Source organism: Oryx dammah, unplaced genomic scaffold (genome assembly GCF_014754425.2).
Source record: "Oryx dammah isolate SB20612 unplaced genomic scaffold, SCBI_Odam_1.1 HiC_scaffold_28, whole genome shotgun sequence".
NCBI classification, from domain to species: domain Eukaryota; kingdom Metazoa; phylum Chordata; class Mammalia; order Artiodactyla; family Bovidae; genus Oryx; species Oryx dammah.
Genome location: NW_024070212.1, coordinates 20,654,301 through 20,673,063, shown reverse-complemented (window position 1 = coordinate 20,673,063; position 18,763 = coordinate 20,654,301). Strand labels below are relative to the sequence as shown.

Below are 18,763 nucleotides of genomic sequence, written 5' to 3'. Positions count from 1 at the left end.
GGGTTCGATCCCTGGGTCGGGAAGATCCCGTGGAGAAGGAAATGGCAACCCACTCCAATGTTCTTGCCTGGAAAATCCCATGGATGGAGGAGCCTGGTAGGCTACAGTCCATGGGGTCGCAGAGTCGGACACGACTGAGCAACTTCACTTTCACCATTATAAAAGAGAATTAAAATAAGACGTTATCTCAGGCCCCACCTCCGTTAGCCTCAGAAGTGGAAATGCTACCCTGTATTACATCTGCTTTCGAATTTTCAGACCTCGTGGCTGTACTTTGCTCCTTTTAGCCAGGCCCCCTCTAATTAAGCCCCGCCCCCAGAACGCCCCTGGCCGCGCCCCCCGCTCTCAGCTCCTCAGCGTCCCTCCCACTCGTAGCCAGAGGCGGGAAGCGCTGGACGTAGTTGCTGATTGGCTGGCTGGGGCGCAGCTTGATGGCGTCGGGCTGGCGAACCCAGGCTCCCGGGCGACTGACGCCTGTGTGAGGGGGTCTGTGGTCTAGCGTGCTGTGGCTTCGGGGAAAGTGGAGGCACGAGCCCTCCTTACTCTTGGCCATGAGTTTCCTGATCGACTCCAGCATCATGATTACTTCCCAGGTGAGCCACCGCGTCCCGCCTCAGGACTCCTCAACCTCTCTCCCGAGTCGTCTTCTCCAGGCCTCCGTGGTGCGGGCTGGCCCGGAGTCTCGCCCTTCTCGCCTGCGGCTAGTGCCTGCCGCACCCGCGCTCAGCTCCGAGAGGGTGTGGGATTTGCTGCTCCCTGCTCCCTCGCTGTCAGGAGGAGTCCCGCGGCCGTCCGCGCCCCACTCATACTCCATTCCTCCTCCCATCCTACCCCACCTCCCAGTTTCCTTTCCATTTGGGGGAGAGGTCAGGTGGCCTTAGGGCTCAGAGCCGGTGCCGCGGGAAGGGAGCTGTCCCCAAAGCGCCCCGAAGCTCTGGGCTACGCGGCTGATCCATGGATTAGGGAAGAGTGTGGTTCCGGGTGCAGAGTGTGCCACTCGCCAATCCGGCTGGCTCCTGGGGACACGTGAGGGTTTGGTTGGTTAGTTGTCAAATTCTGAATCCGGATGCGGAGGAATTTGTCGCCGTCACTTCAGAGATCTAAGTATCCGTTTTCGTTTGTTAATACCTCCAACGTGTATCCTCTGTTTGCGGCCACGCTTTCGGATCTTTTTCTGACCCTCTTTCCTTCCAGATTAGCCATCTTCATTCATTCGTACAGTCAACAAACACGTTTATGGAGCATTATATAAAGTTCTGAGGCTTGTCCCTGCTGTATAGAAACTTCGCCTAGTGAGCTTTTTGTTTTTACTATGTAAATTTTTTGAGTTACTCTTATTTTCTCCACAGCATTTATCATAGCACTGATATCATTTATGTATTCTTTTATTTATGAATTTATTTTTTTGAGAGCCTATCTTTTTAATAGCTCTACCCTCCCTCCAGGTGCAGGCGCTCAATAAGTATTTATTGGCCAACTGTTAAAATTTGTAGAAGCTCAGACTGCCTAATTACTGATCTCCCCCCTACCTCATTTCTCCACTAACTTAAGGTATTTTTCTTTAATTGCTCTTTTTTTCAAGTGGCACAGGACAGAAACAGTTCCTTCTAGGAGTTTAAAGTAAACTAAATCTTAGGGTTTTTTTTTTTTTTCCTGTGTTTGTATTACTTTATCCTAATGCTTCTGTCTTTGGAGTGGAGCATTGTCCCTGTTTCTTGAAAAAGTTTTATTGAAATACTTTATGAAACAACATCCCGATAACAATTTTTTTATTTTTAAATTTACCAACTTTTATAAGTTTTCATATTGCTTTTATTGGCTACATAATATTCAGATGTATCAGTGTACAAAAATCTGGACATGTAATTCTCTTGCTTTTCTAACTTTTCTAAGGCTTCCTGTTTGCCCTTTATGACAACTCAGGGTTATTTTTAGCCCAAGTATCAACTCAGGAAAAATGACAATATTTAAGTAGCATTTTTTTTTCATTTAGAATAAAAATAAGAATGTCATTGAGGAAATTGGCATTGTATTGTAACCTTTAAGATTTATAGTATGGATATAATTGATAAGTTAAGCCAAGAAAGTGGCTTTCTGATCTTATGTGCCATATAATATTTTAACTTTCACACATGCATTAACATGCAGTATTTAATTCTCAAAGCTTCTCTTTACAAAGGAGGAACTAAGACCCCAAAAATCCTTTGTGTGGTATGTTCTCTGTCCAAATATTTATGTGGCTACTTCATCATCATTTAGATATCAGTAAAAATGTCACTTCAGGGAGGCTTCACCTGACTCCCTACTCCTAGTCAAGGTTAACATCCATTCTAGCCACCTTCTGTCTCATGTCCTTGTTTTAGTTTCTTCTTCATATCTGTCACTGCTGTTTGTTTGTGTTTGTTAGAGGTAAACTTCATGAGTTCCAGGATACTCTCTGTCCTTGTTTCTGCTGTATTTCCCAGCATCTAGATCAGTTTCTGGCACATAGTAGAGGCCTTTTTGTTGTTGTTGAGTTTCTAAATTGTGTCTGACTCTTTGCAACCCCATGGACTGTAGCTCACCAGGCTCCTCCGTCGTGGGTTTTCCCAGTCAAGAATACTGGAGTGGGTTATCATTTTCTTCTCCAGGGGATCTTCCCAATCCAGGGATGGAACCCTTGTCTCCTGCACTGCAGGTAGATTCTTTACCACTGAGCCACCTGAGAAGCCCTATGGTAGAAGCCTAATAAATATTTAATAAAAAGCACCTTTCTGGAGAGGTGTGATTGCCTTAGAAACATCTCCCCCTCATTTTTCATGTTTTATATGAACTGAAAGATTTATTTGAAAGGAAATCTGAAATCAGAGATCATATATGGAAGCTGGTTCACCGCAGGCAACATCTTGGTATAGAGATTGTTCATCATTCCACAGGATAAAATTCACATCCTTAATTGGCTTATGTGGTCTCTTATGATGAGATTCCACTCTTAACCTCTTCAGCCTTGGCCTTCACCATTTCTCACTTCAGTTTATACACTAGCTTTACTGAACTTCATTTAGTTCCTTAACCTGGCCATGCTGTCATGCCTCCAGGTTTCCGCCAGTCTGTTCTCTTTCTGGACCTTTTTCCCATACTCCTTCTTTCTCCCGACTGACTCCTACTTAGCCTTTGTTTCTCAACACGGATATCCATAAAACCTCTTCCAGACTGGACTAGATATCCCGTGACACGTTTTCCTAGTACCCTTTGTCCACTTGCCTTATAGTAGCACTATAGTAGCCCTGTCGCATTGTTTCATAATTCCTTGTCTATCTCCTCCATAGGTTACAAACCTTGAGACAGTGTCCATGCTGTCTTGTTCACCCTTCTACCCTTAAGACCTGGTACATATTAGATACCAATAAATATTTGTTAAATAAAAGTGTAAATAAATGATCCAAGAAAGGAATCTTTTTCTAGTCAGTTCTTTAAATTATCCTGCTAATGGCCTTTTTCTTTTAAATTCTGTAGCTAATTTTCTTTTATTTATTTATTTATTTATTTATTTTTTATTTTACTTTACAATTCTGTATTGGTTTTGCCATTGTAGCTAATTTTCAATTTAGGAGTTATCTTTCATGAAAGCAACTGTTATCTAACCTCTGTTTTCAGCCTTCTCTACAGTTATAAGACTTATCAGTTCAAGTACACTCTAAGTCTCAAGGTCAAGACTGCACAATTTCAAAAATATTCTCTTTTTTGAATAAATGCAGTGCACATTCTTGTTTTATTTGCAAAATGTTTAAAATTGCTTTTCCCTTTTGCATGCTTTTTAGATCCTGTATAATCTTGCCAGAATTTGTATTAATCTTGGACTTCTTGAATTTTCCTGGTATTTTTTTATATTAGTTGTATAAAAGTCTTTTTAAACTTTGTCAATATGAAAGGAAGCCACAATGAAATACAAAGGAGCATATCTCTTTTCTCTTTTTCTCCCATTTCCCACCCCCTCATAAAGACTTATCAATTTCATTTGTTTTCTTTTCTTGTCTAAAGTCCCATTTCAGAGTGATCTTGGTGAAATATTTTATTTTTTATTATCCATCTCACCATATACACTACCCTCTAAATGCCTAACTTCAACTGCAGTCATGACTTCAGAAATCATTTAAATATGGCCTCTAAACTATGAATTTAAATGTCTCCACTGGTGATGATTTACAATAGCTAAAGGATCTCATAAGTAGTCTAGGGGTATTTTGTCCTAATCTATTCACCCTCTTCCTTTTCTACTCGGTCTGAAATCATGGATCCAAGCTCTTTCATAGTCACTTGTTTCTTTGCCTGCATGTAAAGTCCACAACTGGATCACTGCTGTAGCTTGTGTACTGCTAACTTAGGAGCCAATACTTTGGCCACCTGATGCAAAGAACTGACTCATTGGAAAAGACCCTGATGCTGGGAAAGATTGAAGGCAGGAGGAGAAGGGGACGACAGAGGATGAGATGGTTGGATGATATCACCAACTCAGTGGACATGAGTTTGAGTAAGCTCTGGGAGTTGGTGATGGACAGGGAAGCCTGGTGTGCTGCAGTCCATGGGGTTGCAAAGAACTGGACATGACTGAGTGACTGAACTGAACTGAACTCAGGAGCCTGAAGGCTTTCGTAGAAAATCACATATGTGCAGATTGCTAATGCCTTGAGTTTATGGACACCTTCAGGTCACTGATTCTTTTTTCTTCCCTTGACTTTAATCAGCTCCTTGTTCCCTTCCTTTCATAATTTCTCTGAGTTTTTAATCACTCTTTTCAAAGCCCCTTTTTTCAATTTCACCTCTCCTGCCCTTAGCAGATGACCTTGCCTCCTACTTGATCAACAAAAGTGAGGCCAAAAGGTGTGAGCTCCTTCTACATCTTAATCTAAGCAGTTGTCTATGTCCCTGACCATCCCCAACTCCTTTCCCCCCATGTCAGAAGATAAGGTGCCCGTTACTCCTGTTTAAAGTCATGTTTTCCACATGTACCTTAGATTGTGGAGCAGCTTATTGTGAAGTGATTATAAGCACAAGCTTTGGAGTCAGCCACACAGACTTCAGCTTGATCTTGATTCTGACACCCGCTATAAATGAGTTAACTTCTGTTAAACCTCAGCTATCTCTGTAATGCTGCTGCTGCTGCTAAGTCGCTTCAGTTGTGTCTGCCTCTGTGCGACCCCATAGATGGAAGCCCACGAGGCTCCCCCATCCCTGGGATTCTCCAGGCAAGAACACTGGAGTGGGCTGCCATTTCCTTCTCCAATGCATGAAAGTGGAAAGGGAAAGGGAGGTCACTCAGTCATGTCTGACTCTTAGCGACCCCATGGACTGCAGCCTACCAGGCTCCTCTGTCCATGGGATTTTCCAGGCAAGAGTACTGGAGTGGGGTGCCATTGCCTTCTCCTATCTCTGTAATGAGGACAATCAAACTTATCTTGTCAAGTTTTTATGATTTAATGTAATTGCAAGGCTAAGCACTTAAGAGTTCCTGGAATATACTAAATGGTCAGTAAAAGATAGCTGTTGCTAATAATAATAATAACTCACATCCAGTGTTTCTTCTCATATTAGTTTATCTCTGTACTGCTTTCTTCCCCTTGGCCTATAAATTTTTCTCTTTACCCCACATTCTTCTTTAGGCTAACGGTCTAATGTTTTCTGTCTTTCTCATTCTTGGCTGTCCCTTGAGTAATCTGTGTTTATTGTCTCTACTGTGTTACCCCGCATGCACCCCCAACTCGGTGAAGTCTAGTTCCTAGTGCAGTCACATTAAATCATGGATGGAGGAGCCTGGCATATTGGCATATTGCTCTCTTCACTCTATATACTATTCCTGAATGATCTCATATTCTCTGACGGTTTCAACTCTCAGGTGTATTTCAGCCCTCCTGTCATAATCTTTTATGTCAACTTGGATGGCCCTCAAGCACTTAGCATATCTAAAAGTGAACCCGTCATCTTCCTGTCTCCCATCCACATTCCCAAAATTTTTTTTCTCCAGTAGTCTTTATATAAAGTGGATGGCCTCCTTCTTCATCGTATATTCCAAACTAGTCATCCTTAATTTCTCCCTGCTGATTTTACCTTTGAAGTACTTAAATCCGTTGCCTCCTCTCCAACCACTGATGTTTTAATTCATTTCAGTTCAGTTGCTCAGTCGTGTACGACTCTTTGCAACCCCATGAACTGCAGCACACCAGGCTTCCCTGTCCACCACCAACTCCCGGACTTTACCCAAACTCATGTCCATTGAGTCGGTGATGCCATCCAACCATCTCATCCTCTGTTGTCCCCTTCTTCTCCTGCCTTCAATCTTTCCCAGCATCAGGGTCTTTTCAAATGAGTCAACTTTTCACATCAGGTGGCCAGAATATTGGAGTTTCAGCTTCAACATCAGTCCTTCCAGTGAACACCCAGGACTGATTTCCTTTAGGATGGACTGGTTGGATCTCCTTGCAGTCCAAGGGACTCTCAAGAGTCTTCTCCAACACCACAGTTCAAAAGCATCAATTCTGCACTCAGCTTTCTTTATAGTCCAACTCCCACATCCATACATGACCACTGGAAAAACCATTTTTTACTGTTTTAATTCAGGCCTTTGTTATCTCTCATCTGAACTGCTGCAGCAACCTCCTGTTCTGTTTCTTTCTCTACAGTGTTGTTTCCTTCAGAGAGCCCCAATAGTTTCTCTGTAAAGTAAACCTAGCCATGTCTTTTCCATCCTTCAATAACTCATCACCTACAGACTATGATTCAAGCTCTTTACAGTGACCTTGGGGCTTTCTGTCATTGGTCCTCTATTCCTCCCCTCTTTGCCTCATTTTTTAACCACTTTTTTCTTTGAATTTTGTCTCCCAGCAGCACCAAACCATGTGTAGTTACCAGTATATACCATGCTATTTCTCACCTCTGTGCCTTTACTCATGCTCTTTGCTGTCTGAGAAAGACCTGTCCACCCCCACTGCCTGTCTTTTACCTGCCTAATTCTTTTGCAACACTTTAAGAGAGTGTTTGGTTCTTTTGTTTGTTTTAAAATATTTTAGGGACCGTGGGAACCTTTGAGTGTATGTGAATACCTTGAAGCCTCTCTCTAGAAAAATACATATAATCCTCAAATTTGCACATGATACCAGGTTTAAACTCTAAATTAAAACCTCCTTCAGCCAAGGTATTATCTTCCCCAGAAAAATCTGTCGTAACCCCATACTAGATTTGTTTAGTCTCCCTTTTGCATATTCTTTAACAATATCATGTACATGTCTCTATCATTGCATGTCCCATCAGTTCAGTTCAGTTCAGTTCAGTCGCTCAGTCGTGTCCAACTCTTTGCAACCCCATGAATCGCAGCACACCAGGCCTCCCTGTCCATCACCAACTCCCGGAGTTCACTCAGACTCACGTCCATCGAGTCAGTGATGCCATCCAGCCATCTCATCCTCTGTCATCCCCTTCTCTTCCTGCCCCCAATCCCTCCCAGCATCAGAGTCTTTTCCAATGAGTCAACTCTTCTCATGAGGTGGCCAAAATACTGGAGTTTCAGCTTTAGCATCATTCCTTCCAAAGAAATCCTAGGGCTGATCTCTTTCAGAATGGATTGGTTGGATCTCCTTGCAGTCCAAGGGACTCTCAAGAGTCTTCTCCAACACCACAGTTCAAAAGCATCAATTCTTCGGCGCTCAGCCTTCTTCACAGTCCAACTCTCACATCCATACATGACCACAGGAAAAACCATAGCCTTGACTAGACGAACCTTAGTCGGCAAAGTAATGTCTCTGCTTTTGAGTATGTTATATAGGTTGGTCATAATTTTTGTTCCAAGGAGTAAGCATCTTTTAATTACACTATAATTATTTAGTGTCTTTAGCACTATACTATACCTCCTTGAGAGTAGTAACAATCTTACTCAGCTTTGTGTCCTCATCACTTAGCACAGTATAGAAGTTGTTACCAAAGAATTGAGGTTGAATGTTCCTGAAGAACAAGCCATCTTTCACTGTGCACCATTTATCCATTCAGCAAACATTTATGGGGAGCCTGCTATGTCCTGGGCATTGTGCTGGGTGCTGAAATACAAAGATTGGCAAGACAAACGTGACTCTTACCCTCACAGAACTTACAGTCTTTTTAAAAAGAATGTATTTAAATTAGACATTAAAAAACTGTGTGACAAGTGCTTTGGTAAGGGAAATACAAGGTAGGATAATAGGATTATGTAAAAAGAGAAAATTATCTGTATTTAGGAGGCCAGAGAAGGTCTTCTAGATGTAATAATAGTTAAGATTTGTAGGATAAGTAAGGAGGGGACTGGAGAGAAGTTCCTGTCAAAGGATAACATCTGGAAAGGTCTTGGTATGAAAGAATGTTGTATCTAAAGAAGCACAGTCAGTTCCATGTGGCTGAAAACATGAATTTGGTGGATAGGAGGGACACAGTAAGAGGAGGAAGAATCTGCTAAACCATACTCTAGAGTTCACACTTGCTCCTGAAGTGAGTTGGAAGGCATAAAAGAATTTTATTCTGAAATAATGCCACTCACAGCAACATGGATGGACCTAGAGATTATCATACTAAGTAAATCAGAGAGAAAGACAAATATGATATCACTTATATTTGGAATCTAAAGTATGACATGAACGTACTTATGAAATAGAAACAGACTCACAGACATAGAAAACACACTTATGGCTACCAAAGGGGAAAAGGGGTGAGGGAGGGATAAATTCAGTTTTCAATTAGCAGGTGCAAACTATTATATATAAAATAAGCAACAAGTTCCTACTGCATAGCACAGTATTGGAAACCATATCCAATATCCTGTAACAAACCATAATGGAAAGGAATATGAAAAACAATATGTGTGTGTGTGTATATATATATGTATGTATATGTATAACTGAATACACCAGAAACTAACACAACCTTTTAAAGCAACTATAATTTTTAAAAAGAATTTTATTCTTTGATAACATTCCTAGCCAATACAAGAAGAAGAGTTGTGTCAGAGTATGTGTATGTAGAGAAGGTATTTACTAGTGAAAAACAAATGAGCTTTAGAACAATCAACAGAGCTGTCATGTGGCTACTATCTTAATTTGTGCCCAACTTAAAACATGTTCTAAAACAAGGATAATTTCAAAAATTGAAGAGCATTTCAACATCTGGTCCACAGTTGAGGACTTTAATAAGTAGGTGTTATATGAGTGGATGTCACCTTTAATCTCTAAAATAAGCTATTTAGTTAGGTAACCTTTTATCGTAAAATAGTCTGTAAAAGGCATTTCTCAAAAGATTATGTATTGACATGCTGATCTTCTATCTTCTTTCTCCCCCAGATACTTTTCTTTGGATTTGGGTGGCTTTTTTTCATGCGACAGCTGTTTAAGGACTACGAGGTGAGAAGAGATCATTTTGATTATGCTAATATTATCTCAACTTATTGTTTTAAATGGGAAAAGAAAAATACCTCCATTAAAGAAAAAATCGTGTTTGAGAAAAACAATTATCATATTATATCACTTATATGTGAAATCTAAAAAAGTGATACAGGTGAACTTATTTACAACATAGAAGTCGACTCACAGACATAGAAAACAAACTCTTACCATGGGGAAAGTGGAGGAAGGGGGAAAAGGGATAAATTGGGACTTTGGGTTTACAGATATACACTGCTATATATAAAATAGATAAGTAACAAGGGTCTACTGTAGAGCACAAGGAATTGTATTCAGTATCTTATAATAACCTGTAATGGAAAAAATCTGAAATGTGTGTGTGTGTATATGAATCACTTTGCTGTACACCTGAAACATTTTAAATCAGTTATACTTCAATGAAAAAACCATTTATGCTTGAACTTTCATGACCTGTGATGGTCAAAACAAATTTAAAAAGATAATCATGTTCACTCCCAAGATGGGAAGCTTTTGCTACTATAATATATAATTCTTAAATTGGAGAATATAATTAAACTTAGTTGATTTTTTTTTTAATGCTAGTTGTATATAGCCCAGAAGCCAGGTTCAAGAAATATCATGGTTTAGTCATATTAGTATACACACCAATAGCAAATAGTTCTTTGGGAGAGAATTTAACTTGTAATGTCTCATAAATGTACTCATTCATTTGGGTATCTGGCATTCAGTGTTAATTATCAGCCTGACATCCTAAGTTAATTCTAAGGCTGGTCTGATTCATATCTTAGGGTTTGAATTCAGAAAGGCAACAGCCTACACTGGACATTTCCTGATTAATCTTCCTCATTTAGTAATAAGCTCAATAGTCATGGACTATCTGGGGTCATTTCTAGTATGTTCTCCATTAAACTTCCCCAGGGAGTTTGAGTTGTTGACTGAAGGAGCCCAGAATTCTAGAGATTCTCTTCTGCTCACTACTGTAAGGCCTCCTAGGAGAGGTTCTAAAACTGTTTCAAGGTCTGTGCAGAATGTTGAAGAAACCCTTTTAGAACTAACCTGTATATCTAAATCTGTCATTTTTTGTCACTGTACATCAGGAATTCTAAGTGCTACTTCTGACCTTGTCACTTCATCTTCTTGTGCTTTAAATTTTTCATCCACAAGAGGATGATGGTAATAGTGACCTATGAATTAGAAGTAGAACCTATTTTCATTTATTCTTTTAGCTCTAGACAGGTTACTGTCATGGTCCTGTTTCTAATAACTTGAGAATTTCTTCAAAATAAGTTTTCTGACTTGTAATCATCAACTCAATATTTCACACAAGGAAATGACTTTTAGTCTCTATTTGACTTTTAACAGGTGCGTCAGTATGTGGTACAGGTGATCTTCTCTGTAACTTTCGCATTTTCTTGCACCATGTTTGAGCTCATCATCTTTGAAATCTTAGGAGTATTGAATAGCAGGTAAGTAAGAGTATTAATTATGTCTCCTCTTAAAGAGACCTATGTTACTTTCTTTATGGTGGAAGATTTACTGGGATCCCGTAGCTGAAAAAAATCCACGTGTAGTTAGTTTAGTCTCAGTAACTATAATAATCATAGCCAATATGGGTTCCAGGAACCTAGTAACTGGCTTGACAAAGATTGTAAAATAGCAGGAAAACAAGTCTCTGAACATTAGTTCTGAAGTACTAATTGAGACTGGGCTGTGAGAACCTAGGTCCCAGGCTTTACTACAAGAAGTTTTATTTTTCTCAAGCTGCTCTCTGATTGAATCCAAGGAAGAGCTCTTCACATTATCCTGCTGATGGAGAAATCTCTACCTGAAAAGATCCAAATTCCTCAGAGCTAGTTAAGGGCTTCTATGAAGACTAAACTCCAGTTCTTACCAATCTAGTTAATTTTGTTTATTTCATAGGCATGTTCAAGTCTGATTGAACTTAAGAGTGTTCTTTAAAGCAATTTTAAAAAGTAACTCCTGTCCTCCTCCAAAAAATAGACCTGTTATGAACAGTCTATCCAAAATATTTCTTGCTTGTTAAACTGCAAGCTGCCCTTTTTTTAGGGGCCAGTATTTGTGTTTAGAGTACATCGACTATTCTGTGTAGAGTTTTGTTGTACTTTTTTAAAATCACTACATGGAAAATTCTTAAGAATAAAGTGGCATTGGCTCTGTAGTCAGAAATCAATGCTGAGCTAAGCTGTGTAACTCATTATATATAGATCCCTGAGTCTTGAGACTTATAAACAGATTATATTCTCAAATTCCTATTTTGAGAATCAGAGTTGATGATTATAGTCTCTTGATGGATAAATTAAGAATTTGTAAAACAGGAATATGTTCTGACTTTGTGGTTTTTAAATTTGTTCTTTAATAATCCAAACCTTTCTTGGGTGAGCTAAATATAGATCCTATGACTATTGAGACTAGGCAGTGTTATTTTACATGCTAATTATTAAATTTTATGTAAGGGTCCAGAAATAAACCAAAGCATATACAGTCAACTGTTTGACAAGGGAGCCAAGAATACTCAATGGAGAAAAGACTTCAATATCTTTTCAGTATTGAAGAAAACATCTTCAATAAAAGATGGAGGGAAAATTAGATACTCACATGTAATAGAGTGAAACTTGACCCCCATCTTATATTACTCACAAAAATTAACTGGAAATGGATTCAGTTCAGTCACTCAGTTGTGTCTAACTCTGCAACCCCATGGACTGCAGCATGGACTGGTTTGATCTTCTTGCAGTCCAGGGGACTCTCAAGAGTCTTCTCCAACACCACAGTTCAAAAGCATCAATTCTTCAACACTCAGCTTTCTTTATAGTCCAACTCTCACATCCATACCTGACTACTGGAAAAACCATAACCTTGACTAGATGGACCTTTCTTGGCAAAGTAATATCTCTGCTTTTTAATATGCCGTCTAGGTTGGTCCTTATTCCAAGGAGTAAGCGTCTTTTAATTTCATGGCTGCAGTCACCCTCTGCAGTGATTTTGGAGCCCCTAAAAATAAAGTCTCTTGCTGTTTCCCCATCTCTATTTGCCATGAAGTGATGGGACCAGATGCTATGATCGTAGTTTTCTGAATGTTGAGCTTTAAGTCAACTTTTCACTCTCCTCTTTGACTTTCATCAAGAGGCTCTGGCTCTTTAGTTCTCCTTCACTTTCTACCATAAGGGTGGTGTTATCTGCATATCTTAGGTTATTGCTTTTTCTCTTGGCAGTCTTGATTCCAGCTTGTGCTTCATCCAGCCCACTGTTTCTCATGATGTACTCTGCTTATAAGTTAAATAAGCAGGGTGACAGAATACAGCCTTGATGTACTCCTTTCCCTGTTTAGAGTCAGTCTGTTGTTTCACGTTTAGTTCTAACTGTTGCTTCCTGACCTGCATACAGATTTCTCAAGAGGCAGGTCAGGTGGTCTGGTATTCCCATCTCTTTAAGAATTTTCCACAGTTCGTGGTGATCCACACAGTCAAAGATTTTGGCATAGTTGATAAAGCAGAAATAGATGTTTTTCTGGAACTCTCTTGCTCTTTTGATAATCCAGCGGATTTTGGCAATTTGAACTCTGGTTCCTGTGCCTTTTCTAAATCTAGCTTGAACATCTGGAAGTTCACAGTTCACGTACTGTTGAAGCCTGGCTTAGAGAATTTTGAACATTACTTTACCAGTGTGTGAGATGAGTGCAATTGTGCGGTAGTTGGAGCATTCTTAGGCTTAGAATGAAAACTTCTCCAGTCCTGTGGCCACTGCTGAGTTTTCCAAATTTGCTGGCGTATTGAGTGCAGCACTTTCACAACCTCACCTTTTAGGATTTGAAATAGCTCAACTGGAATTCCATCACCTCCACTAGCTTTGTTTGTAGTGGTGGTTCCTAAGGCCCACTTGACTTCGCATTCCAGGATGTCAGGCTCTAGGTGACTGATCATACCATCATGATTACCTGGGTCATGAAGATCGTTTTTGTATAGTTCTGTGTATTCTTGCCACCTCTTCTTAATATCTTTTGCTTCTGTTAGGTCCATACCATTTCTGTCCTTTATTGAGCCCATCTTTGCACGAAATGTTCCCCTGGTATTGCTAATTTTCTTGAAGAGATCTTGAAATGGATTAAAGACTTAAATGTAAAACTTGAAACCATGAAGCTCTTAGAAGAAAATATAGCAGAAAAACTCCTTGAAAATATTTTTTTTGGAAATCACGCCTAAAGCACAAACAGCAACATTAGAAACAAACAGGTGAAACTATATCAAACTAAAAAGCTTCTGCACAGCAAAATGAACCATCAACAAAATGAAAAGACCACCTATAGAAGGGAAAAAACATTTGCAAATCATGTATCTGATATGGAGTTAATATCCAAAGCATATAAAAACTTGTAACTCAATAGCGAAAAAAGAACAAATAATCCAATTTTAAAATGGGCAAAGGACCTGAATAGACATTTCCCAAAGATTTATCAGGCCAACGGGTACGTGAAAAAATGCTCAACATTACTAGTCATTAGAGAGATGACACCTCGTATCTGTTAGAGTGGCTATCATCAGAAAGACAAAAGATAACAAATAGTGGTCTTGTAGAGAAAAGGGAACCTTTGTGCACTGTTGCTGGGATTGTAAATTGATACAGCTGCTATGGAAAACAGTGTGGAGGCTCCTAAAAAAAATAAAAATAGAGCTACCATATGATCCAGCAATTCTACCTCTGAAAGTATGTCCAAAGAAAATGAAAACACTAACTTGAAACACCTCATGTTCATTGCAGCATTATTTACAGTAGTCAAGACAGGAAACAACCTCAGTGTCCATGGAGAGATGAATGGATAAAGTATGAAGTGTATATACAGTGATGAATGATGAAATCCTTCCATTTGTGACAACATGGATGGACCTTGAAGGCATTATGCTAAGTGAAACAAATCAGACAGAGAAAGACAAATACTGTATGGTTCCACTTATATGTGGAACCTAAAAGCAAAAACAAAATTAAGAACACCAAACTCTTAGAAAAAGATCAGATTAGTGGTTGCTAGAGGGAGTTTGGTCGAGTACTCTTGCCTGGAAAACCCCATGGATGGAGGAGCCTGGTGGGCTGCAGTCCATGGGTTCGCTAAGAGTTGGACACGACTGAGAGACTTCACTTTCACTTTTCACTTTCATGCATTGGAGAAGGCAATGGCAACCCACTCCAGTGTTCTTGCCTGGAGAATCCCAGGGACAGGGGAGCCTGGTGGGCTGCCGTCTATGGGGTCGCACAGAGTTGGACACGACTGAAGTGCAGCAGCAGAGGGAGTTGGAGGAGGGGAAATTGAAGGAAGGTGGCTAATTTGCTGTGTGATGTGTGGGAAAGTTAAGAGTAAATCCTAAGCGTTCTCATCATGAGAGTTTGAGAGCTTTTTTTTTTTTTTTTCCTGTATCTAAATGAAAGAATGATGTTGACTAAACCTTTTTAATCATTTCACAATATATGTAGATCAAACCATCATTGTGGACGCCTAAAGCTTATTTAGTGGTCTGTGTCAGTTATTTCTCAATAAAACTAGAAAAAAATTTTTTTATTATCACAACCTGAAAGTTTTACTGCTATCTAACCAGAGGTCAGCAACCATTCCTGTAAAGAGCCAGAGAGTAAATATTTTAGGCTCTGTGGACCACACTATTTCTATTGTAACTACTCAACCTTGCTATTGCAGAGCCAAAGCAGCCAGAGGCAATATGTAATCAAATGGGTGTGACTGTGTTCCAGTAAAACTTCATTTATAAAAACAGGTGACTGACTGGCCATGAGTAATGTCTAGGTAGTTTAGAAAGGACTTTGACTCAGTCTAAAACCAAAATTATTGTTTTTGGTAGCTGATGTCCCCCAACTTTTGACTCATTTATTGTCAATAATCCCATATAGTAAGATATGTCACTCAGTTACTTGAATTTATATTCCTCAAATAGCTTATCTTAAAGATTATGAAAGTAGCATTGCTAAATCTGGTTCTTCTGTAGGTCCTTTTTGGGGACTGGGTAGGCTTCAGTTATACCTGTTTTTTCATACTAACAGTTGGTCCTACAATGTAACAGAATTATGGATTGTGATCATATATTATTAACTGTGCATTGACTATTCAGAATAGTTTTCAAAGGAAAATCTTTGACCTAAACAAGAGTATTCTTTTGGCTCTAAGCAGAAGTGCTGTAGCCTCCTATTCAAATATGTAATCTTATTGGTATCCTTAATTTTCTTAAGAGACTGTCACTTTACCCTCAGCTCAAATTGCAGTTAAAATATATGGTTTGCTTTTAATGGGCAATATGGATTACACTTGTCATTTCAAACCCACTGCCTCCCAGTATCTTTTAGAAACTTAGTTGAAATGCTGAGTACAGTTGCCTGGAGGATGTGCATGTTGTTTCTCTAAATGCTCAAAAGTGGGTAATCCAGATGAGCAAAAGCTGTCAGTTTATCTATACTAAATGGTATTGGCTCTCTGTAGGATAGCCTTTACTAAATAGCTCTGTGTTTTATGATTCCTGCCATATCCACTAAGGAGTAAAAAGTAAGAAATAGCCCACTGAAACTCACTGATGTTTCTCTTGAAAGGATGGTGTGGAGAACATTGTTAATTGCCCTCATATTTTCTTCTTTAAGAAATCTTTGGAGAAATTTCAGTATGATCATGGTACTAATTCAGTTATAATTAGTAATAATTATGCTTCACTTATAATTTGTTTTTCTTACATACACTATGATGTATCAAACTGATCGAATTTTCTATTTTACATTGGCCATTAGAAAATGTAAGCTAAATTTATGACCCACCTGTAGCAAGTTTCTAGAACTCTAAGGTGTGAATTTTCATAATAACCATCAGGCCTAGCCTGATATTCTACCTATATTTTGCCATTGTTTTTCCTTCCTTTCATATTACCTTATAGTTTTTTTCATCATCTTGTATTTAATATATACTCATAAGCCATTTAACTACTTAACCTCCTTTGAAACCAGGCCTAGTTTTAAGTAAGTTTAAAATCAATAAATACAAAGGACACCATCAAGAAAGTTTACAGATATCCCAGACATGGGAGAAAATTTTTGTAAACCATAAATCTGATATAAGACTTCTATCCTGAATATGTAAAGAACTCTAACAACTCAATGATTAAAAAAAAACAAATAACACAGTCAAAAATTAGACAAAGGAAAAAAAAATGGACAAAGGATCTGAGTAGGCATTTCTCCAAATAAGATATGCAAATGGTGGAAAAGCTAAAAAGTGGAACAACCAAATGTCCACCAGCTAATGAATGGATAAACAAAATGCGGCATATCCATACAATGGTATGAATATTCAGTTCAGTTCAGTCACTCAGTCGTGTCCAACTCTTTGTGACCCCATGAATTGCAGCACGCCAGGCCTCCCTGTCCATCACCAACTCCCGGAGTTCACTCAAACTGAAATCCATCGAATCAGTGATGCCATCCAGCCATCTCATCCTCTGTCGTCCCCTTCTCCTCCTGCCCCCAATCCCTCCCAGCATCAGAGGCTTTTCCAATGAGTCAACTGTTCTCATGAGGTGGCCAGGAGTTTAAGCTTCAGCATCACTCCTTCCAAAGAACATCCAGGACTGATCTCCTTCAGAATGGACTGGTTGGATCTCCTTGCAGTCCAAGGGACTCTCAAGAGTCTTCTCCAACACCACACTTCAAAAGCATCGATTCTTCGGCGCTCAGCCTTCTTCACAGTCCAACTCTCACATCCATACATGACCACTGGAAAAACCATAGCCTTGACTAGACGGACCTTGGTTGGCAAAGTAATGTCTCTGCCTTTCAATATGCTATCTAGGTTGGTCATAACTTTTCTTCCAAGGAGTAAGCGTCTTTTAATTTCATGGCTGCAGTCACCATCTGCAGTGATTTTGGAGCCCCCAAAAATAAAGTCTGACACTGTTTCCACTGTATCCCCATCTATTTCCCATGAAGTGATGGGACCAGATGCAATATGAATATTATTCAGCCATAAAAAGGAGTGAAACATTGATAGATACTGCACATGGATGAACCTTGAAAACTTAATGCTAAGTTAAAGAAGTCAGTCACAAAAGATCATATATTACATGATTCCATGTACATGAAATGTCCAGAATGTGCAAGTCCATAGAGACAGGGTATATTGGCACTTTCCTAGGACTGGTGGTGGTGGTGGTTTAGTTGCTAAGTTGTGTCCGATTCTTGCAACCCTCTGGCAGGAGTCCAGCTAGTCCTCTGTCTATGGGATTTTCCAGGCAAGAATACTGGAGTGGGTTGCCATTTCCTTCTCCAGGGTATCTTCCTGACCCACGAATTGAACCCAGGTTTCCTGCATTGCAGGCAGATTCTTTACTGACTGAGCTATACAGAAAGCTCCTCTTCCTAGGACTGGGGAGCTTGAAAGGAAAGGGGAGTGATTGCTAATGGGTACTGGTTTTCATTGCGGACTGATGAAAATGTTCTAAAATTGATTGTAGTAATGGTTGCACAACGTGAATATACTGAAAACCCTTATATTGTACACTTTAAATATGTGAATTATGTCTCAGGAAATTGTTATAAAAAGTCCTAAAAATCAATAAATAAAATAATTTATAAGCAGTAGTGAAAGTAATCATGCAGATTAGATGTTTAGTTATACTGAGGTTATACAAGAAGTATTTATGTGTCTTTATAATGCATATTATTAACATTTATTTTCTTTTAACTCTTATATTGAAATATGACTCCCAGTGTTAAGTGAAACAATAGTCATCTACCAGTAATAATATATATTGATATATGTTATTATATATTGCCCTTGAATATAACCAGAGCATTAACAGTCTCAATTAAAAAAATGAAATTCTTAGGAGGTTACAATGGCCATATATACCTTTCAGAACTTTATAATAAATTTTTTAATCTCTATAAATGAGTAGATAGTAACAGCCTAGTTGACTAATGAGATGAAATATATTCAGTATTGAGTTCAAAGAGCAAGAGAGCCTTTGGAAGACTAAAGAGAGTGAAAATAGCTGCCCTTTTCCCCTCCTAGTGATAATTCTTTGACATTTGTTTCAGCTCCCGTTATTTTCACTGGAAAATGAACCTGTGTGTAATTTTGTTGATCCTGGTTTTCATGGTGCCTTTTTACATTGGCTATTTTATTGTGAGCAACATCCAACTACGTGAGTATTTTACCCTCATATCAGCACATGATTAAGATGAGTGTTCTTAGGGATTGAGGCTGCAGAGAGCTTCATTTCTATATTACTTTCAGTAGCTACTGTTATTTGGGGGCACCTCATACACAGCATCTTTAAAAGGTTAGCACA

General features: G+C 39.2%; 1 protein-coding gene across 2 annotated transcripts in view; it reads left to right on the top strand.

Moving 5' to 3' along the window:
• Positions 1 to 373: 373 nt before the first annotated feature.
• Positions 374 to 18,763, top strand: part of LOC120855973 (Golgi pH regulator) — a 47,832-nt gene continuing 29,442 nt past the window's right edge. The window contains exons 1-4 of one of the 2 annotated variants that reach the window (XM_040230862.1): positions 394 to 593; positions 9,333 to 9,392; positions 10,776 to 10,879; positions 18,510 to 18,616. In XM_040230862.1, coding sequence (XP_040086796.1) covers positions 552 to 593; positions 9,333 to 9,392; positions 10,776 to 10,879; positions 18,510 to 18,616 — 313 coding nt within the window. In that variant the 5' untranslated portion in view covers positions 394 to 551. Of the gene's footprint in view, positions 594 to 9,332; positions 9,393 to 10,775; positions 10,880 to 18,509; positions 18,617 to 18,763 lie in introns of both variants that reach the window. The other variant, XM_040230863.1, reaches the window with a different exon arrangement.